The sequence below is a fragment of the Entelurus aequoreus genome, linkage group LG15 (assembly GCF_033978785.1).
Source record: "Entelurus aequoreus isolate RoL-2023_Sb linkage group LG15, RoL_Eaeq_v1.1, whole genome shotgun sequence".
NCBI classification, from domain to species: domain Eukaryota; kingdom Metazoa; phylum Chordata; class Actinopteri; order Syngnathiformes; family Syngnathidae; genus Entelurus; species Entelurus aequoreus.
The window spans coordinates 8,930,083-8,956,058 of record NC_084745.1 but is presented as its reverse complement, the minus strand read 5'-3'; the positions used below and the strand labels follow the sequence as shown (position 1 = coordinate 8,956,058).

Below are 25,976 nucleotides of genomic sequence, written 5' to 3'. Positions count from 1 at the left end.
TTTTTAAAAAACAACACAAAAATCAAAGCTATTACTGCCTGTGCAGGTGTCCCTAATATTCTAAAGCAGGCCTGGGCAATTATTTTGACTCAGGGGCCACATTTAGAGAAAAAAATGTGTCTGGGGGCCGGTATATCTATTTTTAAGAACACTAATACAAAACCTCACAATAATGTCTGATTGAATGCTAAAAACGTTATGACAGACCGCCTTAAAAAACATAATGGAATTTTAAATTTTTCTGTGAACGATAAAACACTGAATATTGACAAAATATGAATGTCACACCCCCTTTGGATCGACATATTTTACGATCAACTGAAACGCAACAAACGGTGAAATATGAACACGAAGGGTACAAAATAAACCCACCTACAATCTGATACATCACTAAGCTTTAGAACTTTGTTGTGAAAATCTCCTTCTGCGTCTGTGGAAACGCTTCCTGCCCACACTGCTTGGTGCCTCGTCTGAGCTGCTGTGACGTAGATTACCATAGTAACTAATTAGATGACCATAGTAACTAATTAGATTACCATAGTAACTAGTATATCAGCCATAAGCGCAGATTCCAACCATTGAAATACTTTGTACAGTTCAAGACTTACGGTCATTAGAAAACATCACTGCACATCATAATGGCAGCTACACTTTCCATCTTAAAGATCAAAAAAAATTATTTGGGAATGCCTGGCGGGCCAGATTGAAAAGCTTAACGGGCCACATGTGGCCCCCGGGCCTTACTTTGCCCAGGTCTGCTCTAAGGCGTGTTGAGTGACTTGTTGTGGTGAAGTTTTTGTGTGTCTTCAGTGACCATATTTTTGAACATTAGGTAGTTTAACGTTACATATAGTTACAAACTAAACATAGAGGCAAAAAAAAAAAGAAGATGATTACTCACTCATTTCGCCAAGCACTTGGTTAGCCGAGTAAGCTAGCTAGCAAACACGCTTTAAAAAGATAGCGAACTCGCCACGCAATTTAGAAGACCAATGGAAGTGTCCAAATCGTGTTTATAATGAATAAAAACGTACAATGGTTGAGTCACAACGCTACGTTACTAAAAGGAGCTAAATAAACGCTAATTAGCGACTGCACTATCGGGGTGCCGCTAAGTCACGTGACATAACCTATCGCATTGCATTCTGGGATTTGTAGTAGTAATCCGCGCATGCGTCATGCAGGTTGTACATAAACTGATTTTACGTTCAAGTTAAAGTGCGTCACACTACGATTAAAATAATGTTATAAAATGCACAAAATAATAAAAAATAAACATTAGTACAACAAAAAAGATCATTATTATAATTACAACTATTACCAGTGGTATTTTTATATTTAAAAAATTAGTCTAAGTGAGCCAGTAGTGCATTTGCGCGTATTACAGTATTGCACAATCTGTGAACTGTGACACACATTATTGAATAAAAGTGTGTGTGTATGTATATCAGTGTGTGTGTGTGTTCTGTGTGTCTGTATGTATATGAGTGTGTGTGTGTGTGTGTGTGTGTTGATCAAAGCATATTTCCATGGCTCATTGTTTCATGTGACATGAAGTGTTCCAAGTTAAAGGCCAACTTGGACAAAGAAGGAAAACGAAAAACAACAAAAAAGCCGGAAGTTTCCAGTAAAGGAATAAAAGAAAGTGTCAATCATTTTCTGGGTCGGGTTCACTTCGTCAACAGTTTTTGTTGATTTGAGTTTTTAATCAGGGTTTTGATCCTGGCTGCAGGCAGCATCTGTCAATCAAACATGTGTGCTAGTCGATGTCATCATCATCGCCAGACACTGAGATGACATCATAGATGTTTGCTTTTGCTTCATTTTGGCCAAACTGTGGCTAACTTTTCAACAGCTCGCGGCGCAATTGTTAGCATTTTAATATTAGCATGCTAGTTTTTTTGCCAAGTATACGCCTCAGCGTCAAATATTTAGTTACGTGATTAACGATACTTAGTATGCTAGCTTATTTTTAGCAAATTTAGTAGGTATACTCATTCATATTTTGGTACTTGATGCATGCTAACGTTAGCATGATAGCATTTTAAACCAATTTTAAACACCTCAGAGTAATATATTTTGGTCATTGACGTATGTTATAGGTAACATTTTAGCATGCTAGCTTTTTTGCTAATTTAAAGATATACACCTCAGCGTCAAATATTTTGTTACTTGTTTAACGATACTTAGTATGCTAGCTTTTTTTTTTTTTAGCTAATTTTAGTAGGTGTACACCTTATTCATATTTTGGTACTTGATGCATGCTAACGTTAGCCTGATAGCATTTTAAACCAATTGTTCAGGTACACACCTCAGAGTAAAATATTTTGGTAATTGCTGTATATTACTGTTAATATTTTAGCATGCTAGCTTTTTTAAACTAATTTAGCAGGTATACACCTCAGTGGCATATATTTTGGTATTTCACTCTAAGCATGCTATTGTTAGCATTTGGGCTGCTAATCTTTGGGTGTCCCACGATTCGATTCAATATCGATTCTTGGGGTCACGATTCGATTCAAAATCGATTTTTTTTTATTCAACGCGATTCTCGATTCAAAAACGATATTTTCCCGATTCAAAAGGATTCTCTATTCATTCAATACGTAGGATTTCAGCAGGATCTACCCCAGTCTGCTGACATGCAAGCAGAGTAGTAGATTTTTCTAAAAAAGCTTTTATAATTGTAAGGACAATGTTTTATCAACTGATTGCAATAATGTAACTTTGTTTTAACTATTAAAGGAACCAAAAATATGACTTATTTTATCTTTGTGAAAATATTGGACACAGTGTGTTGTCAAGCTTATGAGATGCGATGCAAGTGTAAGCCATTGTTCTTTTTATAAATGTCTAATGATAATGTCAATGAGGGATTTTTAATCACTGCTATGTTGAAATTGTAACTAATATTGATACTGTTGTTGATAATATTCATTTTTGTTTCACTACTTTTGGTTTGTTCTGTGTGGTATTTGTGTCTCCTCTCAATTGCTCTGTTTATTGCAGTTCTGAGTGTTGCTGGGTCGGGTTTGGTTTTGGAATGGGATTGCATTGTTATGGTATTGCTGTGTATTGTTTTGTTGGATTGATTAATAAATTAAAAAAATGAAAAAAAAATGTAAAAAAATCAATTTTTTAAAAATGAGAATCGATTCTGAATCGCACAACGTGAGAATCGCGATTCGAATTCAAATCGATTTTTTCCCACACACCTACTTAGTATCCTAGCTTTTTTTTTTTTTAGCAAATTTTGTAGGCGTACACCTTATTCATATTTTGTAACTTGATGCATGCTAATGTTAGCATGATAGCATTTTAAACCAATTTTTCAGGTAAACACCTCAGAGTAATTTATTTTGGTAATTGACGTATGCTACAGGTAACAATTTAGCATGTTAGCTTTTTTGCTAATTTTACAGATATACACCTCAGCGTCAAATATTTTGTTACTTGTTTAACGATACTTAGGATGCTAGCTTTTTTTTTTAGCTAATTTTATAGTTGTACACCTTATTCATATTTTGGTACTTCATGCATGCTAACGTTAGCATTAGGAATGTCCGATAATGGCTTTTTTGCCGATATCCGATATTGTCCAACTCTTAATTACAGACACCGATATCAACCGATACCGATATATACAGTTGTGGAATTAACACATTATTATGCCTAATTCGGACAACCAGGTATGGTGAAGATAAGGTCCTTTTTTAAAAAAATTAATCAAATAAAATAAGATAAATAAATTAAAAACATTTTCTTGAATAAAAAACAAAGTAAAACAATATAAAAACAGTTACATAGAGACTAGTAATTAATGAAAATGAGTAAAATTAACTGTTAAAGGTTAGTACTATTAGTGGACCAGCAGCACGCACAATCCTGTGTGCTTACGGACTGTATCCCTTGCAGACTGTATTGATATATATTGATATATAATGTAGGAACCAGAATATTAATAACAGAAAGAAGCAACCCTTTTGTGTGAATGAGTGTAAATGGGGGAGGGAGGTTTTTTGGGTTGGTGCACTAATTGAAGGGTATCTTGTGTTTTTTATGTTGATTTAAAAAAACAAACAAAAAAAAACAAAACAACGATACCGATAATTAAAAAAAACAATACCGATAATTTCCGATATTACATTTTAAAGCATTTATCGGATATTATCGGACACCTCTAGTTAGCATGATAGCATTTTAAACCAATTTTTCAGGTACACAACTCAGAGTAAAATTTGGTAATTGACGTATATTACCGTTAACATTTTAGCATGCTAGCTTTTTTTTTAGCTAATTTAGCAGGTATACACCTCAGTGGCATATATTTTGGTATTTCACTCTAAGCATGCTATTGTTAGCATGTCAACATAGTACTATTAGCATGATAGCTTTTTTAAGCTCATATTTTTTGTTACTTGATGCTACCTAGCCAGCGTGCTAACGTTAGCATTTTAGTTCTTTGTTGGCTCCTTAGCAACGACACAAAAATCTCTACGGAAATTGCATTTTCTAGTTCTTAGCAAAAAAACTAGATATTGTACTGGTTTCGAGGGTGATTCCCACCAAAATGGCCCCCGCATCCTTAGAAAAGGTTTGGGCCCCCCCTGATTTAGAGGTTGTGGTCCAGCCAGCGGATGTAGTTGTCCATGCTGCGGTGCCCCACGCTGGACATGACGGGCAGATAAGCGAACGCCATGCAGCCGTGGAAGCCGTCCTCGTAGTGGTCGCTGGTGACCGTGACGCCGGCGTCCCGCAGTCGCCTGGCGTACATCAACCCGTCGTCTCTCAGGACGTCAAACTCGCACGTCATCACGTACGCTTTCGGCGTCCTCCCCAGAACCGCCTGCTCCGCCAGCAGCGGCGCCGCCCGGGCGTCGAGCAGCGCCGGCACCTCGTCCAGCAACCCCGGCGATCCCCTCTCCGCCCGGACCGGCAGGAAGCTCTTTTGGCGTGCGCTCGGCAGAAGGGCGGTCCAGTCCAGCTTGGAGCGCGTGGCGGCGCCGATGGCGGGCTGGTCCAGGGCGCTGTGGTTGTTGGCGAGCAGCGCCGCCTCCAGGGAGGGGTCGGCACCCAGGTAGAGGAGCCAGAAGTGGGCCATGCGGGGTCTGTAGAGGATGGGGACCGCCTGGTTCTGCTGGTAGGACGGCGTGTGGAAGTCCAGGGCCTGAAGGACCGGGTAGATCAGCGCCTGAGCCTTGAACCTCGCCGTGAGACCGCCATCAGAGCCCAGCTGAGGACACAATCACACACAGGATGGCGTTTCCGTGTTTCTACTGCGACCACGAGACAACGTTTGTCTTACTTCCTGTGCCACCGCCGCCGCCAGGTTTCCTCCGGAGCTATCTCCGGAGACACACAGCCGCTCCGGATCCAGGCGGTAGCGCTCCAGGACCGGATCGGACAGGAAGGCCCGCGCCGCCGCCAACGCGTCATGATACTGATCCGGGAACACGGCCTCTGGCGCCAGACGGTAGCTATGGCAACAAGGGTGTCACTCACTCCTGCAGACACCAGAGGGCGTTTGATACGCAGCGATGCTGTGGAAACTTACTCCACCGACATGACCACGGCGTCCAGGTCCTCCGCCATCTTGCGGCACAGACGGTCATACGAGCGCATCCCTGTGAGGGAGAGAGACCGTGGAACGCTCAACAACAGCGCCCCCTGGAGGCCATGCTTGCAAATGACACAAAAACAACCTGGGTAACTGACCTTGGACCTGTGTGTGTTTAGCTCAGTGCTTCTCAAATAGTGGGGCAGGCCTCCCTGGGGGGGAGGACCCCATTATATGCGTGTGGAGTGGGAGGGGAAGGGGCCGGGGGGCGTGAGAGGCAAAATAAATTAACATAAACTTCAGGGCGGTGTGAAAAAAATGTTGTCTCCCAATAAAAATGTAACGGTCAACAAAATTAATGCAGTGCTTCTTAAATAGGGGGGGGGCGTGAGAGGCAATGATGTAATAGATTATTTAGTGTTAGTAAAGAATTACCCTGACATATAGTTAAAAAAAAAAAATATTTACTTCAGGGGGGGCGTGAAGAAAAATTATGTCTCCTAATTTTTTTTTTACTGAGAACAAGTTTCTTAAATAGGGGGGCGTGAGAGGCAATGACGTAATAGATTATTTAGTGTTAGTAAAGAACTACCTTGACACATAGTTTTAAAAAATAAATATTTACTTCAGGGGGGGGGGCATGAAGAAAAATTATGTCTCCTAAAAAATTTTTTACTGAAAACAAGTTTCTTAAATAGGGGGGTGTGAGAGGCAATGGCGTAATAGATTATTTAATGTTAGTAAAGAATTACCTTGACACATAGTTAAAAAAAAAAAATATTTACTTCAGGGGGGGCGTGAAGAAAAATTATGTCTCCTAAATTTTTTTTTACTGAGAACAAGTTTCTTAAATAGGGGGGCGTGAGAGGCAATGACGTAATAGATTCTTTAGTATTAGTAAAGAACTACCTTGACACATAGTTTTAAAAAATAAATATTTACTTCAGGGGGGGCATGAAGAAAAATTATGTCTCCTAAAATTTTTTTTTACTGAAAACAAGTTTCTTAAATAGGGGGGTGTGAGAGGCAATGGCGTAATAGATTATTTAATGTTAGTAAAGAATTACCTTGACACATAGTTAAAAAAATCAATATTTACTTCAGGGGGGACGTGAAGAAAAATGATGTCTCCTAAAATGTTTTTACTGACAATAAGTTTCTTAAATAGGGGGGCCGTGAGAGGTAATGAGTAATAGATTATTTAGCGATGGTAAAGAACTACCTTGACACATAGTTAAAAAAATGAATATTTACTTCAGGGGGGACGTGAAGAATAATTATGTCTCCTACATTTTTTTGACTGAGAACAAGTTTCTTAAATAGGGGGGCGTGAGAGGCAATGACGTAATAGATTATTTAGTGTTAGTAAAGAACTACCTTGACACATAGTTAAAAAAAATAATATTTACTTCAGGGGGGTCGTGAAGAAAAATTATGTCTCCTAAATTTTTTTTACTGACAACAAGTTTCGTAAATAGGGGGGCCGCGAGAGGCAATGAGAAATAGATTATTTAGCGATGGTAAAGAACTACCTTGACACATAGTTAAAAAAAATAATATTTACTTCAGGGGGCGTGAAGAAAAATTATGTCTCCTAAATTTTTTTTACTGAGAACAAGTTTCTTAAATAAAGGGGCGTGAGAGGCAATGACGTAATAGATTCTTTAGTGTTAGTAAAGAACTACCTTGACACATAGTTAAAAATAATAATATTTACTTCAGGGGGGGCGTGAAGAAAAATTATGTCTCCTAAATTTTTTTTACTGTGAACAAGTTTCTTAAATAGGGGGGCGTGAGAGGCAATGACGTAATAGATTCTTTAGTGTTAGTAAAGAACTACCTTGACACATAGTTACAAAAATTACCATTTACTTCAGGGGGGCGCGAAGAATAATTATGTCTCCTAAAAATGTTTTACTGAGAACAAGTTTCGGGGGCGTGAGAGGCAAAAAAAATCAACATAAACTTCAGGGGGCTGTGAAAAAAATGATGTCTCCCAATAAAAATGTAACTGTCAGCCAAATTAATGCAGTGCTTCTTAAATAGGGGGCGTGAGAGGCAATGATGTAATAGATTATTTAGTGTTAGTAAAGAACTACCTTGACACATTGTTAAAAAAATAAATATTTACTTCAGGGGGGACGTGAAGAATAATTATGTCCCCTAATTTTTTTTTACTGAGAACAAGTTTCTTAAATAGGGGGGCGTGAGAGGCAATGACGTAATAGATTATTTAATGTTAGTAAAGAATTACCTTGACACATAGTTAAAAATATAAATATTTACTTCAGGGGGGGCATGAAGAAAAATTATGTCTCCTACATTTTTTTTACTGAGAACAAGTTTCTTAAATAGGGGGGGCGTGAGAAGCAATGACGTAATAGATTATTTAGTGTTAGTAAAGAACTACCTTGACACATAGTTAAAAAAAAAAAAATTTACTTCAGGGGGGGTGAAGAAAAATTATGTCTCCTAATTTTTTTTTACTGGACAACAAGTTTCTTAAATAGGGGGGGCGTGAGAGGCAATGACGTAATAAATTATTTAGTGTTAGTAAAGAACTACCTTGACACATAGTTAAAAAATATATATATTTACTTCGGAGGGGGACGTGAAGAAAAATTCTGTCTCCTAATTTTTTTTTAACTGAGAAGAAGTTTCTTAAATAGGGGGGCATGAGAGGCAATGAGTAATAGATTATTTAGCGTTAGTAAAGAACTACCTTGACACATACAGTTAAGAAAATGAATATTCACTTCAGGGGGGGCGTGAAAAAAATTCTGTGCTTGGGGGGGCGTGAGGGGCAATGGTGTAATAGCATATTTAGTGTTGTAAACAACTATCTTGAAACATACAGATTAAAAAGTAAACATTCACTTCAGGGGGGGGTGAAAAAAAAATCTGTCCTTAGGGGGGACGTGAGAGGCAATGGCGTAATAGCATCTTTAGTGTTGTAAAGAACTATCTTGACACATACAGATTAAAAAGTAAATAGTCACTTCAGGGGGGTGTGAAAAAAAATTATGTGTTTAGGGGGGGCGTGAGAGGCAATGGCGTAATAGCATCTTTAGTGTTGTAAACAACTATCTTGACACATACAGATTAAAAAGTAAACATTCACTTCAGGGGGGGCGTGAAAACAATGTCTATGCTTAAGAGGGGCGTGAGAGGCAATGGCGTAATAGCATATTTAGTGTTGAAAACAACTATCTTGACACATACAGATTAAAAAGTAAACATTCACTTCAGGGGGGGCGTGAAAAAAAATGCTGTGCTTAGGGGGGCGTGAGAGGCAATGGCGTGATAGCATCTTTAGTGCTGTAAACAACTATCTAGACACATACAGATTAAAAAGTAAACATTCACTTCAGGGGGGGCGTGAAAAAAAAATCTGTGCTTAGGGGCGGCGTGAGAGGCAATGGCGTAATAGCATCTTTAGTGTTGTAAACAACTATCTTGACACATACAGATTAAAAAGTAAACATTCGCTTCAGGGGGGTGTGAAAACAATGTCTATGCTTAAGGGGGCGTGAGAGGCAATGGCGTAATAGCATATTTAGTGTTGTAAACAACTATCTTGACACATACAGATTAAAAAGTAAACATTCACTTCAGGGGGGGCGTGAAAAAAATGCTGTGCTTAGGGGGGGCGTGAGAGGCAATGGCGTGATAGCATCTTTAGTGTTGTAAACAACTATCTTGACACACAGATTAAAAAGTAAACATTCACTTCAGGGGGGGCGTGAACAAAAATTCTGTGCTTAGGGGGGGCGTGCGAGACAATGGCGTAATAGCATCTTTAGTGTTGTAAACAACTATCTTGACACATACAGATTAAAAAGTAAACATTCACTTCAGGGGGGGGCGCGAAAAAAATTATGTGCTTAGGGGGGCGTGAGAGACAATGGCGTAATAGCATCTTTAGTGTTGTAAACAACTATCTTGACACATACAGATTAAAAAGTAAACATTCACTTTAGGGGGGCGTGAAAAAAAATTATGTGCTGGGGGGCGGGAGAGGCAATGGCGTAATAGCCTCTTTAGTGTTGTAAACATCTATCTTGACACATACAGATTAAAAAGTAAACATTCACTTCAGGGGGGGCGTGAAAAAAAAATCTGTGCTTAGGGGCGGCGTGAGAGGCAATGGCGTAATAGCATCTTTAGTGTTGTAAACAACTATCTTGACACATACAGATTAAAAAGTAAACATTCACTTCAGGGGGGCGTGAAAACAATGTCTATGCTTAAGGGGGCGTGAGAGGCAATGGCGTAATAGCATCTTTAGTGTTGTAAACAACTATCTTGACACATACAGATTAAAAAGTAAACATTCACTTCAGGGGGCATGAAAACAATGTCTATGCTTAAGGGGGCGTGAGAGGCAATGGCATAATAGCATATTTAGTGTTGTAAACAACTATCTTGACACATACAGATTAAAAAGTAAACATTCACTTTAGGGGGGCGTGAAAAAAAATTATGTGCTGGGGGGCGTGAGAGGCAATGGCGTAATAGCCTCTTTAGTGTTGTAAACAACTATCTTGACACATACAGATTAAAAAGTACACATTCACTTCAGGGGGGTCGTGAAAAAAATGCTGTGCTTAGGGGGGGCGTGAGAGGCAATGGTGTAATAGCATCTTTAGTGTTGTAAACAACTATCTTGACACATACAGATTAAAAAGTAAACCTTCACTTCAGGGGTGGTGTGAAAAAAAATTCTGTGCTTAGGGGGGGCGTGAAAATAATTGACAACCACCAGTTTAGCTGCACGCTCGTTTCTACTCACGTGCGCTGAGTAGGCTCCATCCTCCGCCATGGAAGTAAACGATCCCCCTTTTGAGGTCCCCGCCCCCTTTGGCCCGGAAGACGCGCGCCGGCACGCCTCCCAGCGTGGCGTCGCTCACGTCCACCATGGGGCCGGGGCGCGCCTCGATCACCTCCACCCAGGACACCACCCTGTTGAGGAAGTGCACGCGGTGGCACACGCCCAGCGCCTGAGCCACGTCGCCCTGCAGACACGGGGGTCAATGAGGTCAGATGCATCATGGGAAGGCAACGGTTAGCATGACGGGATGAACCGGCGGCGCGGCATTCAGGCCAAACGGGATAAGCAGGTTAAAGGTCGCATGGCGGAATCATGTGACAATGTTACAAAAACAACATTTTTTTAATCCCACACCAACATTGTGTGACGTTCCAGTCAGCAGACACAGTATTTAAAATATATGGTCATTTAGTCAATAATTATTTGTATTATTAATACGTAATTACTCTGCTTAACTGTATTTTTTTCAATCAAAATAAAATGTCAATCCATTTTCATGCCATTTGGATGAGCATATTTTCTTTCCAAAATAAAAGCACCTAAACACCCCCCCCCCCCCCCCCACCCCTCTATCCTCTCCCCAGCTGTCATGTAAGCGCTCACCGCGTGGAAGAAGCTCCGGAAGAGGGCGTCCAGCAGCATCAGCTTCCACGGCTCACCCACGCCACTCGGCAGCGGCAAGTACACGTAGTAGGCGGCCGCTGACAGCAGCACAGCTCCGGCGAAACGCAGCCTCATGGCGGGTGGCTCTGCACCCGGGGGCTCCAGCCTCCTCGCTCCGCTGCGGGGTTAGGAACACCCTTGCCGGGTGCAGGGTTCAGACGAACACCGGGCAATAACCCTGATTTCAAAATAAAAGCCGGGTGAGGATTGTGCGCTCATGTGGTGCGCAGGCGAGCAACGGGACGCCAAAAAACGATCTTATTTTGAAAAATGCTCAGCGGAAATTGTTCGCGCCTTGCGTAACGATGTTTTTACAGGGGAATCAGCTCTCTGGTTGTATTGTACAGCACAATTTGCGCATAAAATCGTTTAAAATGTTCGGCATTGCATTTAGAAAAGTTAGTATTTTGCCTAAATCCTTGTTGGTGATTTGGAAGGATGCATTCGAGCAGTTTATAATACATACATGTACTCAACAACCTAGTTAACAAACGACATGTTTACATGTTATTAGTATGAGCAGTGTTATATATGTATGTGGCAGTTTATTAGTAGTAGTTAAACACTGCCACCTACCGATCATTTTCAGTACTGTTCAATTAGCCTGCACGTAAGTCTAGTGTTGTGTTTTAACCCTGCCATGTTTTGCAATGTAACAATTTTAAAGGGACAAGCGGTATAAAATGGATGGATGGACGTGTTTCAATTTGTGATACATCTTCTCAAAGACACATTTGGAGAATAACATGAAAACCGTTTTAAAAAAATCCAGTGTATGCTTTGGTCATTTTCATTTTAGTTTCATGAATGATAATTGAAAAACGACTGGTTTATAGAAATACAATTTTAAAAACACAAAAAAGACCATTTAAAAACAAAACGTTTCCTCTTTGGCGTCGAAGAGCAAAAACAACAAATAAAAATAGTTTGATTTTTATTTTATATTTCATATAATAAACATTTAAATCCCATGTAAACAGAAACGGGAAAAAAACGACCAGAACGGATGTTTTTCATATTCTGACACCAGAAGTTGTTGTTTTCAAAGTAAAAGCGGGATACTACGGTACCCGCGTGCCTGGCTAAAAATGTATTTGGAGCCATACACATCAATTATGTTTTAACAACGAGGACTGACATCTACAGAAATGTCTACCCACATATCACATGAAATTGGAGACAAAACAGAATGGCTAGTCCGCGACCTGTTGCTACTTCCGGTTTAGATGTCGGAATATGAAAGAAAACATCTTTTTTTTTTCCAGTGTCTGTAGATGCCAGTCGTCTCTGTGCCGTGTCTTAAATCAGTTTTATGTAGGGCTCCTAAATACATTTTCGCCAGATTCTCAGGTACACAGATACCGTCGTAGTGATCCCCCGCTTTTACTTTGAAAATACAATTCTGGTGTCTTCAAATAAATACAAAAAACACCTGTTTTGGTCTTTGTTTCCTTTGTTTTGTTTACTGGGGATTATTTATTATGTGAAATATAAAATGAAAATCAAACTATTTTCTATGTATTTGGTCCGTGTACCTTCCATTCATTCTATTTCCAATTCTTAAATGCATATCAAAAACACATTTCCGGCCATTTTTTCTATTTTCATTTCTGAAACCAAAGTTAGACAGTCTATTTAATGACACTTTTTTAAAACAACGATAGGACTCCTGCTGAACAAAGATGATACCGTTATGCTAAAACATGCTGAACGCAAAGGAAAATACTAAAATACTGCTTCCGGTTCAATTTGTCACCACACAGATAACCACGTATTTTTGCAATTTGGATGAACATATATTCGATTTTTGTGTTTATCTGGAAAAATAAAAATCCATAAAAGGAAAACTACACACAATCCAATTTTATGGCAATATTTTAATGCAAATCAAACCTCTTGTTTGTTTTAAAATCTGCCATATATAATAAAAATCGAAAAACGGCCCTAATTTTGTTTTTTGATTTGCGTTTCAGAATTGGAAATAGAATGAACGGAAGGTATACAGACCGCTTTTAGCATTTTAAAATTAAATTCAAATGAACTAATAGGTCCGTGTACCTATTAGAAACGCAAATCAAAAAATTAAATGAGGGCCGTTTTTTGGTTTGTATTATGTAAGGCTGATTTTAAAACACACAAAAAGGATTGATTTTTATTAAAATATTGCCATAAAATTGGATTTTGTGCTGTTTTCCTTTTATGGAGTTTTATTTTTCCAGATAAACACAAAAATCATCCAAAATGCAAAAATGCGTGGTTATCTGTGTGATGATGAATTCAACCGGAAGCAATATTTTAGCTTTTCCTTTAGCATGTTTTTAGCATAACTATTGTCGTTTTTTTTTTTTAAATGTCATTAAATAGTTGTCCAATTTTTTTTCAGAAATGAAAATACAAAAAATGGTCAGAAATGTGTTTTTTGATTTGCATGTAAGAATTTTAAACAGAATGAAGGTACACGGACCCTAAACGTTTTCAATTTCCATCGATAAAAAGAAAATCCAGTGAGCAAAACATAGACATCTTATAAGTACACGAGAGAAATTCGGCCGCCATCTTGAAGTGGTGATGAGGAGCCGGCGAGCAGCCAAAAATGACAGTTGACAGGTAGAAAATAAAGATGGTGTTCAGCGTCTTCCTGCTCAAATGAGCGGACTGTGGAAAATAGGAATCGGAGGATTACTTTTCAAAAGTAAGATTTAACGTTAATGTACTATTGGTTGTAGTTTGTGAAAAGAATATTACCACAGAGTTGAAAAGGAGCAAAGATCTTCAATAGTACTGAAATTGTAGACGCTAGCAAACAAGAGTATGACCATAATAAAATTGCTTGTCAATGAAATTAATTAAATTAAAAAATGTCATACTTGAATAACATAAAGTTGAAATAAATGATGAAGATAAAGATTGTAAAAGCCAACAGGGGTCAAAGTTAGGACCACAGTCCAGATAGTGTAGGGGGGTGGGGGTGATATATGTTAGCTAAAAATCACAAAGTAATCTTCTGGGAGAGGATGACCCCCCTACGGGTTTGGTTTAAAAACTTTCAGCCCCACCTAAAACAAAATTCACCAGCAGCCACTGATTATGATGCATTCTCATTTTAGGCAAAATACGAGACAATACTTTCTTAACAGTATAATTGTAACCAGGAATAAGTCTTCAAGTAACAATATTCAAATACTAACATTGTTGGGTTAAACAGAATTTGGTTTTATTCTGAATCCAGTGAAACAGATTGGTGGTTTTAGCTGATATAAAAACTTTCAGGTGTTTATATATGTTTATGTTGAAGTATTTGGCAGACGCTTTTATCCAAAGCGACATACATAAAAAAATACATATAAAACAATCACTGTAAACATGATCATTTAAGGGAAGAATGTAACACAAAATATCAATACAAAGTGTCAAGACAGAATAAACTCTCTGCTGCTGCAGCAACAGAGATACAGTCCATAAGATATATAGATATCTAATGTATTCATACATTGTTTATGTACGATATACGGATGTATATATAACCTAATAATATTGTTTCTTCAATTTAAAAATAGCTGACCGTTTTTTCCCCCCTTCTCTGGGATTATATTCCCAGTTTTGATCTCGGACGTCTGGTCACTTATAGCGTATAAGAATATTATATTACTGTTAAGCAAACTATGAATAATAAAACTAGGGCTGCAACAACTAATCGATTAAATCGATTAAAATAGATTATAAATATAGTTGGTGATTAATTTAGTCATCGATTCGTTGGATCTGTGCTATGCGCATGCGCAGAGGCAATTTATTTATTTTTTTAAATAAACATTTATTTATAAACTGCAACATGTACAAACAGCTGAGAAACAATAATCAAAATAAGTATGGTGCCAGTATGCTGTGTTTTTTTTTCAATAAAATACTGAAAGGATAGAAATGTAGTTTGTCTCTTGTATCCGATTATTAATCTAAGTAATAATTGACAGATTAATCGTTTATCAAATTAATCGTTAGATGCAGCCCTAAATAAAACACGCCAAAAATGTGTCCTTCATCATAGCTACACGTATGAGAAAAAACGCGTGAAAATCAGTGGTATTCAGAGAGGTAAGATGAATTAAATGCGCTGACAGTTCATTGCTCCTGCCAAATGAATTGCATGAGTGGAGCGGATCACCACTCCAAGATGGCGGCCCCGCGTCTCGTCAGCGCCAGTATGCAGTAGCGCTCCATGCTGCGTACCCTTAGAAGATGTCTATGGAGGAAAACATTGACTGAACCTTGACCCATATAACTGCTGGCAAAGCTAAATACCACAGAAGAAGAAGAGAAAAATAAGATTGACAGGCTTACCGTCCAATGAAAAAAGAGGAAGTTCCTGTTTTGACCAATCGTTGCTTTCAGGGGGTGCGAGTCCCCGCCCCGGCCCACAGATAGCATTAGCTGCCGGGTCGCCTTCAGTCGCTGTCATCAGAAGACCCGCTCGTACGTTCGCTTTTGGTTAAAACAATTAAATGGTTACATTTGAGTAAAAATATTTTTTTAGGCGAAAAACCGCCTGGCGTTTGCTGACTATCCCACACTCGAGGTAATACCGCATTCACTGCTTTGGTTAGCATTGATGCTAATATAGGAAGTTGGCTTTCCTGTCAAACGTTGTGCTTGTATGTGTCCTCGTCCACAGCTGCCATCATGGGCGAGGTGGAGCTCTCCTGCCGGGCGTACGTCAAGATGTACCTGCACGCCTGCCTGTTCCCCCGGTGCAGCGTCAACGGGCTGCTGCTCTCCTCCAGCCCGGCAGGGGGCGACGTGTGCGTGACTGACTGTGTGCCCCTGCTGCACTCTCACCTGTCTCTGGCGCCCATCACTCAGCTGGCTCTAACTCAGGTAGGGTTGCCAACAAAGTAACTCAGGTAGGGTTGCCAACAAAGTAACTCAGGTAGGGTTGCCAACAAAGTAACTCAGGTAGGGTTGCCAACAAAGTAAGGGACACCTTGCAGGGCTGGTCCACCCAATTTATTTGTGTGGGAAAAGTATGGAGTGATATTACACACACACATGTTTTAACTCAAGCCAGACTATTTGCAAGTTAAAAAAAAACGATTTCCTGTCCGCCTGCTTCTTGTTGTTGTTATTTTTGGCGGACGGCACCATGCGCAAATAACAGTAGCTCTGACGGTTTCAATTGACTCAGCAGCACCACCTATCGTACATTACCAATTACGGATGCTTTGAGTGCAAGTGGATCGCGCAGGGTGGAATATTACTGACAAAAGTTTTAACTTAAAAAAAAAAAAAGTTTTTTATACCTAGTTTTTTTAATTGAATATTTATTTATTTTTTATACTTGCAAATTGTTTATTTTACTTGCAGAAAAGTATTTTTATAGTTTTTTAAATAAAATGTTTTTTTTTACTTAGGATTAGTTTTTGTTTTTTAAATTGAATGAAAACTGTTGTCTACTTGTGAATTATTATTTTTAATTGAAGAGAATAGTTTTATTTGCGTAGGTATGTTACTTGCAGAAATGGTCCCTAGTGTGTGAATGTTGTCTATCTGTGTTGGCCCCGTGATGAGGTGGCGACTTGTCCAGGGTGTATCCTGCCTTCCGCCCGAATGCAGCTGAGATAGGCTCCAGCACCACCGGCGACCCCGAAAGGGACAAGCGGTAGAAAATGGATGCATGGAAAATAGTTTTTATACTTGTGAATTGTTTTTTAAACTTAATTTAAAAAAAAAATATTTTTAACATAGGAATAGCTTTTTTTTTAACTGTAGAACAATGTTTTTTTTTAACTTCGCAAATTATTTTAATTGAAGAAATGTGTTTGTTTTTTTATTGCAAATCCCTTCTTAATTGAAGAATGTTTTTTTTGTTTACTTAGGAATCGTTTGTTTCTCATTGAACATTGTTTTTAAGTTGCAAATCCCTTTTTAAATTGAAGAAATGTTTAGTTTTTTTTATTTAGAATCGTTTTTAATTGAATGAAAATTGTTTTTTTAACGTGCAAATTTTTTAATTGAAGAATTTTTTTTAGTTTTTTACCTAGGAATGTTTTTTTGTTTTTATCTTGCAGATTTTTTTTGTTTATATATATATATATATATATATATATATATATATATATATATATATATATATATATATATATATATATATATATATATTATATGCACTTGAGAATTATTTTTTTAATGTAAAGCTTTTTTTATTGAAGAAAAAAGCTTTTCTTTTTAATTGCAGAACATTGTTCTTGTTCCAGGTGGACGTGTGGTGCTCTCAAACCCAGCAGAGGATTGTGGGATACTACCAAGCCAATTCCTGCGCATCAGACAGCAGGTGAGTTTGAACCACCAGGTGGCGCTATTACCTGCATTTACGTTGACTCTTTCCTTTGACAGTCCAACACAGGGAGCCACGAAAATAGCAGATAAGATCGCAGAGCAGTTTGATGGTGCAGTTTTATTGATGGTTAGTATGATACATTTTTACTTGTTACCGTCTCTTTAAGACCATGGTGTCCAAAGTAATGAAATAAGTATGATATGCTGTACAATTAGGATGCGTATGTAGAGATGGGAGTAGTTTTTTTGTTTATCTTTATCTATTCTTTTGAATGGGAAATTCCCTAATTGTTTTTCTTAAATAAAGAAGATGCAGTATTAAAGGACAAGACATTTATAACATTTTGTAAAACTATCGGAATAAAGTAATGTAAAAATAATAATTAAAAAAACTGACTGAAAAAAAATTAACATGAAGAATGATTTAATTTACTAAAAGTTTGAAAATTTAGATTCAAAAAAAGAACTCGCTGTCAAAATGGTACAAAAAATATTAATGCAGCAAAATGTATTGGGCTATAGAAATTGCTCAAAAAATAAAGAGACCACTAAAATAACATTTAGACCTGAATGAGTGAAATATTCTATTAAATGATTTGTACTTCACATAGTTGAATGTGTTGACAACAAAATCAAATATATTAACCCCAGGAGGTGTACATTTGGAGTCACACTAAATGCTTTTTTTTAGCAGTTTATATGGTTATTTAGGAATTATTTAATCATATGTATATTAAGTAAAAAAATCTAAACATTTATGGATTTTTAATTACAATACAATAAAAACGCTGACTAGAAAATAATGACTATTGGTGCAGTATATTTGACTTATTTGTCCTACACTAGATTGGATTGGTTTTACTCAAAATCATCTTTTAATTGTTCTGTACGCGTCTTTTGGGTGAAGAAAGTTATGATGCAGTTAAATTGTTTGCCGTGGTAAAATAAATAATAAATAAAAAAAACATTAATTTTGTGGATGAGGTACCTAAATATGCATACATGTCACAGATGTCAAACTCAAGGCCCGCGGGCGACATCATTTTATCTGGCCCGCAAACACATGGAAATTATGTGTCAATAAAGTACTTCATATTTTCTCACTAAATGCAATTGATTTTTTGTCATTTTGACAGAAAAAATATATGTACTGCTTGAAATTGGATACCTTTTTAAACTTGAATAGTATCCAATATTGCAACAAATGTACAGTATATTATCATACTTTCCAAATATGTTTTTGTCTAAATAAAAATACTTAACTTTACAGCAAATTAATAAAAATGACAATACATTTTACGTTGTTTTTTACAGCATATTACTGTAAATTGGAAAAAAAAGTACTGTTTTTTGCGTTAAAATTCTGTCGACTGAGCTGCCAGATTTTGACTGTAAAATTTACCGTTGTTTTTAACGGTAAATGGAAAGACGCTACGTTTGTTTTTACGGTAGAAAAACTGGCAGCTAAATTGCCAGAATAAAAAAAATTACTTGTACTGTTTTTCCATTAACAATATAATGTTGTTGGTTGGCAAGTATGATTGAATCACATAGCTTATACATTTGACATTGTGTGTATTTCAGTTTTAAAAAATAACAGTCCAGTGCAAGACAAACGTAAAAATAGGAAAAGACAAAGCAAGATCAACAACAATAAAGAGCCTAAATGGATGAATCTGCTTTGGAACTTTATTAGACGTCTTGGAGTGTTTGTTAGCTGTCTGCCTGTGTGTGTAGTTAGTATGTTCCAATAGCAGCAGAAGTGCACTTTTTGGAGAGCTGCATTATTTTCAGTTTTGTGCCCTAGGGACTGATTTTATTTAACACTTTATTATTATTTATACACCTATAGTGATCACAGAGACAGGTTGTTTTTGTGTTACTGTGGTAACAACAGTCTATTTTTTGTAAAAAAAAAATTTAGGGGTTGGTAACAGTCAATATTTATTTATTTATTTTATTTTAGTTTTTTCTTATAAAATAAAAGTGAGCTTTTGTTAAACCAAATATTGTGTTTTTTTTCCATATACAACAACCTATCTGGACTCGATAAGGAATCGGTTCGATAAGAGGATTCGATAATGGGCTCGAACTTGATAATTTCTTATCAAACATCATCCCTAGTTCCAAGCGGCCCTCAATGAAAACATCCCTGCTACATGTGATGTTTGGCGCCCTCTACAGCTCGACGGCAGTAAGATGTCACCAGACTTTCGGGTCCCTCCCATCGTGATGTACGAGCGCAAAGACTCCAGATGGACGCTCAAAGACAAACACATGTAAGAAGGTTCAGGGCTATATCAATAAACTTTGATTGATTGATTGTGTTTGGCAAATTTCCTGATTCCCTCGGTCCAGGATCATGCTGAGGCAATGGGAGGAGACCCGAGCCATCGCCAGCCAGATGCTGGAGTCGGGCGACCACGCGCTCCTGGTGGATTTCGACAGCCACCTGGACGACATCACCAGAGACTGGACCAACCAGAGAGTCAACGCCAAGATCGCCGAGCTGGCGTCGCCGGCCAACGGCAACATCTAAGACTGTAAACTTCTCCAACCTCAAACCACATCGGAGTTTATAGATGGTTTTATTGCTGGTTTCCCCGTGTACACTACAGGCAAACAGTAAAAGTGTAACTCGTGCTTCCCTGAGGACGCACTTAAAGCTGCGCCCACACACACACACACACTGGTTAGGACGGCAACGCAAAATAACAACGGTCCACCTGACATCACCTAGGTAACATTTGACAGCAGCTAGCTAACTACTATTTACACTTGTGGTGTATTTTCTTCCAGTCTTGTTGAAATGAGTGATTACGTACTTCTACTGGACTACACTTACTTGATTAAATGTGTTTAAGAAGAATTGTGTGGTTTTATGGCAAGAAAAAAACAAAAAAAAACCTTCAGAGCGGGGGCTCGGGTGTTGTTGGCACGGGGACCAGGTCGAGCGTGATCTCGCCCTGCAGGAAAGGTAAAGACTCCAGGAAGTCGCGAGCGGTTTGGACCTCAGCGTGCACCAAGGTGACCTACGGAGGAGGAGGAGGGTTTTATTGTTTCAAGAAGCTGGATCAGGTTATGACATCACCAGCTATGTGCACATGGACATGGCCGTGACTACCATTGAGGTCGTGTACTCAGTATTTTTTCAAGTCACAAAAAGATATGACTGACTGCAAATGTACTTTGTGTAGAACAGGGGTCGCCAACCCGTCGATCTTTGGGACCCTACCAGTGGATGGCAAATATATATATAATGATATGACCAACAGACACGCATTTTTACCTCTGAACACACCAATAGTATCCACTCAAACGCACACTACACTCGCTTGTCTTGCAAAGCGCGGATCGTCGCGCTGTAACAATCCTTTAAGGCTGACTGTAGCAACGCATCAGACATTTTCGAACTTAAAATAACTCGCCTACAACAGGAAGCTAACAAGTCAAATAACCGAGTCCGTGAACATTGCTCCAAAGTACAGATTTTGTGTTGCTTTATACAAAAAAGTAAACATAGACATGTGCAAAGGCAGTAATTAGAGATGTCCGATAATGGCTTTTTTGCCGATATGCGATATTCCGATATTGTCCAACTCTTAATTACCGATTCCAATATCAACCGATACCGATATATACAGTCCTGGAATTAACACATTATTAGAGATGTCCGATATTATCGGCCGATAAATGCTTTAAAATGTAATATCAGAAATTATCGGTATCGGTTGTTTATTATCGGTATCGTTTAGTTTTTTTTAAATTTAATTAAATTTTTATTAAATCAACATAAAAAACACAAGATACACTTACAATTAGTGCACCAACCCAAAAAACCTCCCTCCCCAATCCACACTCGTTCACACTCATTCACACAAAAGGGTTGTTTCTTTCTGTTATTAATATTGTGGTTCCTACATTATATATCAATATATATCAATACAGTCTGCAAGGGATACAGTCCGTAAGCACACATGATTGTGCGTGCTGCTGTTCCACTAATAGTACTAACAGTTCATTTGACTCATTTTCATTAATTACTAGTTTCTATGTAACTGTTTTTATATTGTTTTACTTTCTTTTTTATTCAATAAAATGTTTTTAATTTATTTATATTTTATTTTATCAATTTTTTAAAAAAGGACTTTCACTTTACCATACCTGGTTGTCCAAATTAGGCATAATAATGTGTTAATTCCACGACTGCATATATCGGTATCGATTGATATCGGTAACAGTAATTAAGAGTTGGACAATATCGGAATATTGGATATCGGCAAAAAGCCATTATCAGACATCCCTACACATTATTATGCCTAATTTTGTTGTGATGCCCCGCTGGATGCATTGAACAAAGTAACAAGGTTTTCCAAAATAAATCAACTCAAGTTATGGAACAAAATGGCACTGCCATATTTATTATTGAAGTCACAAAGTGCATTATTTTTTTTAACATGCCTCAAAACAGCAGCTTGGAATTTGGGACATGCTCTCCCTGAGAGAGCATGAGGAGGTTGAGGTTTTGGGGGCGGAGTTGAGGCGGGGTGTGTATATTGTAGCGTCCCGGAATAGTTAGTGCTGCAAGGGGTTCTGGGTATTTGTTCTGTTGTGTTACGGTGCGGATGTTCTCCCGAAATGTGTTTGTCATTCTTGTTTGGTGTGGGTTCACAGTGTGGCGCATATTTGTAACAGTGTTAATGTTGTTTATACGGCCACCCTCAGTGTGACCTGTATGGCTGTTGACCAAGTATGCCTTGCATTCACTTGTGTGTGTGAAAAGCCGTAGATATTATGTGACTGGGCCGGCACGCAAAGGCAGTGCCTTTAAGGTTTATTGGCGCTCTGTACTTCTCCCTACGTCCGTGAGTCTGTACAGCGACGTTTTAAAAAGTCATACATTTTACTTTTTGAAACCGATACCGATCATTTCCGATATCACATTTTAAAGCATTTATCGGCCGATAATATCGGCAGTCCGATATTATTGGACATCTCTAGCAGTAATATATGATAAAACAAGGCGGCTGATTTGACTACTTCCAGCACGGATGTAAGACGACCATGTGACTCGCGTCCCATATGTGACCATAGGATGAACAAATATACTCAAGTACTAAGACTATAGTGGCCACGAACAGTTAGCTTCTACAGCTGGGCCCGTGACTCGTCCCTATGGGCACATGACAAAAAAACACAGCAAAAATAGAGAAAACAGCAAGAAGCACAATGAGAAAACACTAAAATTTTGACAGCCTATAATAAAAGCTTTGTCTTTAAAAAAAATATATATATATATAAAGAGAGAGAGAGAGAGAGATCTTGCTTTGGTTTTTGGCTCGGGGACGTACACACAATGTCGTAACATGAAGACGCGCGGCAACCCGCACATATTACAACATGGAGGGCACAGAACAGCCTCTGTTTCAAAAAGAGAGCTAAAACAAAAGTAGCAAACCGAAGGAAAAACTGCTAAATAACGTGACAACGTGGCACGAGCAGAAATGCACACGGCCATAATTCAAGTCACCTCACCGCTTCATCTTCTTCTACTTCCGTTTACGCCCGTGTTTCTTAACCGTAGGTCAAATTCCGTGAGCAATCCCTAAAGGGCCGCAAAAAAAATAATAATCACGGGCTGTTGTCCGTATGGGCCGCAGCGATATTCAGTTGTAATACACTGTTCAACCACTTGTGGCGGTAACGACAATATCACACAAACAGAAGAAGTGTGTAGTAAAAGTCATCGAGAAGTTTCTTAAGCGCAAAAAATATGACTAAAGTGGTGAAGCTATGTTTTCATTTGCACTTTAATTTGATTGACAGTTCATTCAAAAAACAACAACATATTATACATTATTAAATTTAGTTAGAATTAGGGATGTCCGATAATGGCTTTTTGCCGATATTCCGATATTGTCCAACTCTTAATTACCGATACTGATATCAACCGATACCTATATATACAGTCGTGGAATTAACACATTATTATGCCTAATTTGGACAACCAGGTATGGTGAAAATAAGGTCCTTTTTAAAAATAAAAATAAAATAAAGTAAGATAAATAAATTTAAAACATTTTCTTGAATAAAAAAAAAAGTAAAACAATATAAAAACAGTTACATAGAAACTCGTAATTAATGAAAATGAGTAAAATTAACTGTTAAAGGTTAGTACTATTAGTGGACCAGCAGCACGCACAGTCATGTGTGCTTACGGACTGTATCCCTTGCAGACTGTATTGATATATATTGATATATAATGTAGGAACCAGAATATTAATAACAGAAAGAAACAACACTTTTGAGGGAGGGAGGTTTTTTGGGTTGGTGTACTAATTGTAAGTGTATCTTGTGTTTTTTATGTTGATTTAATAAATAAAAAAATAAAAAAATAAAAAACCCGATACCGATAATAAAAAAAACGATACCGATTATTTCTGATATTACATTTTAAGCATTTATCGACAACTCTAGTTAGAATCTATTATCTTATTTTTATTTTAACAGTGTAGTTTTTGAATATGATTAAAATTAAGAGTAAGATGACTAATTCAGTGTTGATTGATTGAAACTTTTATTAGTAGATTGCACAGTTCGGTACATATTCCGTACAATTGACCACTAAATGGTAACACCCGAATAAGTTTTTCAACTTGTTTAAGTCGGGGTCCACGTAAATGAATTCATGGTATATTATTATTAATATTTGACCCGACTCCGCCGGGTCAAAAAGGTCAATAAACCCTAGGTTACGGTATGTGCTGCGCATGTCAAAATAACATATTCCGATTTAGGTGTGACACATTAAAATGCATGTCATAAATGGATCATTTTTTTTCAGGGTCCATGTACACGGGAAACATTCTAGTCCCATTAAAGACATTTTTTTGGACGTACCTTAACAGTGATGAGTTTACTGGTCGGATCTTCCGAGCTGCTCAGTTCTTCTCCAAAGCACAGAAAGAAGCTGCAGTCAGGAGTGTCGCCGCCACTCAAGTGAAATTCATCCGACTCTGGAAGAAATGGAATGGTTGTGAGGTCCTAAGAGGAGCAGCACAAACACAACTTTCAACTCCCTGACTTGTTTTGCGCCACTTTTTAAAGACCCGAGGCGCTAAAATGCTGGCTTTTAGAGCGAGGGACGTCATTCACAAAAATCCAACTTCAGGCTTCGCTACACATCCTAAAATGAAGCAGTCAGATACAGATGTGAGAGATGTACATTTATGGCGCTAAATTGGGGCCAAAAGTTTTGTACTTGGAAAAAAAAAAAAGTACTTTGAAACTGAAAAGTATATGAGTGTACTCAAATGATTCACTCCGGCAATTATCTTGAATACATTCTTTATTTGCATTTGTACTTTCTGTGATGTTTCAGCTCCATTTTTTTCACATTCAAAATGGAACTTTTTACAGTTTCAGATCTCCCCCCCCCCCCCCCCCCCCCCCCCCCCCCCAGATTCAGACTTATGGCCGGAATATTGCGTGGACCACATACCAAAAATTAGGGCTACTATCTGAAAATCTAGTTTCAAAATGAAATGAAGGGCCAACAATTGTTTTTTCGGGTGCAACACAATTATGATTCACTCTGGCAATTATTTTGAATAAATTATTATTTTAGGGGTGTAACGGTACACCAAACATTTCGGTTCGGTACGTACCTCGGTTTAGAGGTCACAGTTCGGTTCATTTTCGGTACAGTAAGAAAACAACAAAATATAAATTTTGGGGTTATTTATAGAGATGTCCGATAATATCGGCCGATAAATGCGTTAAAATGTAATATCGTAAATTATCGGTATCGTTTTTTTTTATTATCAGTATCGTTTTTTTTTTTTTTTTTTTTAAAATTAAATCCCACATAAAAAACACAAGATACACTTACAATTAGTGCACCAACCCAAAAAACCTCCCTCCCCCATTTACACTCATTCACACAAAAGGGTTGTTTCTTTCTGTTATTAATATTGTGGTTCCTACATTATATATCAATATATATCAATACAGTCTGCAAGGGATACAGTCCGTAAGCACACATGATTGTGCGTGCTGCTGGTCCACTAATAGTACTAACCTTTAACAGTTCATTTGACTCATTTTCATTAATTACTAGTTTCTATGTAACTGTTTTTATATTGTTTTACTTTCTTTTTTATTCAAAATTTATTTATCTTATTTTATTTTATTATTTTTTTTAAAAAGGACCTTATCTTCCACCATACCTGGTTGTCCAAATTAGGCATAATAATGTGTTAATTCCACGACTGTATATATCGGTTGATATCAGTATCGGTTGATATCGGTATCGGTAATTAAAGAGTTGGACAATATCGGCATATCGGCAAAAAGCCCATTATCGGACATCCCTAGTTTTTTAAATTATCTGTATGTTTTTTGTTTTTTTAAAAAAATTAAATCAACATAAAAAAACACAAGATACACTTACAATTAGTGCACCAACCCAAAAAACCTCCCTCCCCCATTCACACAAAGTCATTCACACAAAAGATTTGTTTCTTTCTGTTATTAATATTCTGGTTCCTACATTATATATCAATATATATCAATACAGTCTGCAAGGGATACAGT

At 37.8% G+C, this 25,976-nt stretch overlaps 4 protein-coding genes across 7 annotated transcripts in view; 1 reads left to right on the top strand and 3 right to left on the bottom strand.

Moving 5' to 3' along the window:
* The window catches only part of tnfsf10 (TNF superfamily member 10), a 74,163-nt gene extending 70,461 nt beyond the window's left edge, over positions 1-3,702 (bottom strand). For 2 of the 4 annotated variants that reach the window (XM_062020715.1, XM_062020716.1), the window contains exon 1: positions 902-3,702. The gene's annotated coding sequence lies outside the window, so the exon portion shown is untranslated. The remainder of the gene's footprint in view (positions 1-901) is intronic. The other 2 variants (XM_062020713.1, XM_062020714.1) reach the window with 1 other exon arrangement.
* Positions 3,127-11,216, bottom strand: LOC133629752 (neutral cholesterol ester hydrolase 1-like). The gene is made up of 5 exons (XM_062020711.1): positions 10,992-11,216; positions 10,350-10,572; positions 5,555-5,624; positions 5,306-5,477; positions 3,127-5,233 (listed from the first exon to the last, which is right to left on the bottom strand). The coding sequence occupies exons 1-5, from the start codon at positions 11,124-11,126 to the stop codon at positions 4,613-4,615; spliced, it is 1,221 nt and encodes a 406-aa protein (XP_061876695.1). The 5' UTR covers positions 11,127-11,216; the 3' UTR covers positions 3,127-4,612.
* A 4,213-nt stretch (positions 11,217-15,429) lies between these two features.
* emc9 (ER membrane protein complex subunit 9) lies at positions 15,430-20,245 on the top strand. The gene is made up of 7 exons (XM_062020706.1): positions 15,430-15,521; positions 15,583-15,624; positions 15,721-15,923; positions 17,300-17,376; positions 17,439-17,508; positions 19,566-19,660; positions 19,740-20,245. Exons 3-7 carry the CDS (start codon positions 15,729-15,731, stop codon positions 19,918-19,920), a joined length of 618 nt encoding a protein of 205 aa, XP_061876690.1. The 5' UTR covers positions 15,430-15,521; positions 15,583-15,624; positions 15,721-15,728; the 3' UTR covers positions 19,921-20,245.
* Positions 19,301-25,976, bottom strand: part of irf9 (interferon regulatory factor 9) — a 40,537-nt gene continuing 33,861 nt past the window's right edge. Inside the window, exons 9-10 of the mRNA XM_062020704.1 lie at positions 24,282-24,397; positions 19,301-20,413 (exon numbers count right to left, since the gene is read on the bottom strand). Of these exons, the coding sequence (XP_061876688.1) occupies positions 20,291-20,413; positions 24,282-24,397 (239 nt within the window). The 3' untranslated portion in view covers positions 19,301-20,290. The remainder of the gene's footprint in view (positions 20,414-24,281; positions 24,398-25,976) is intronic.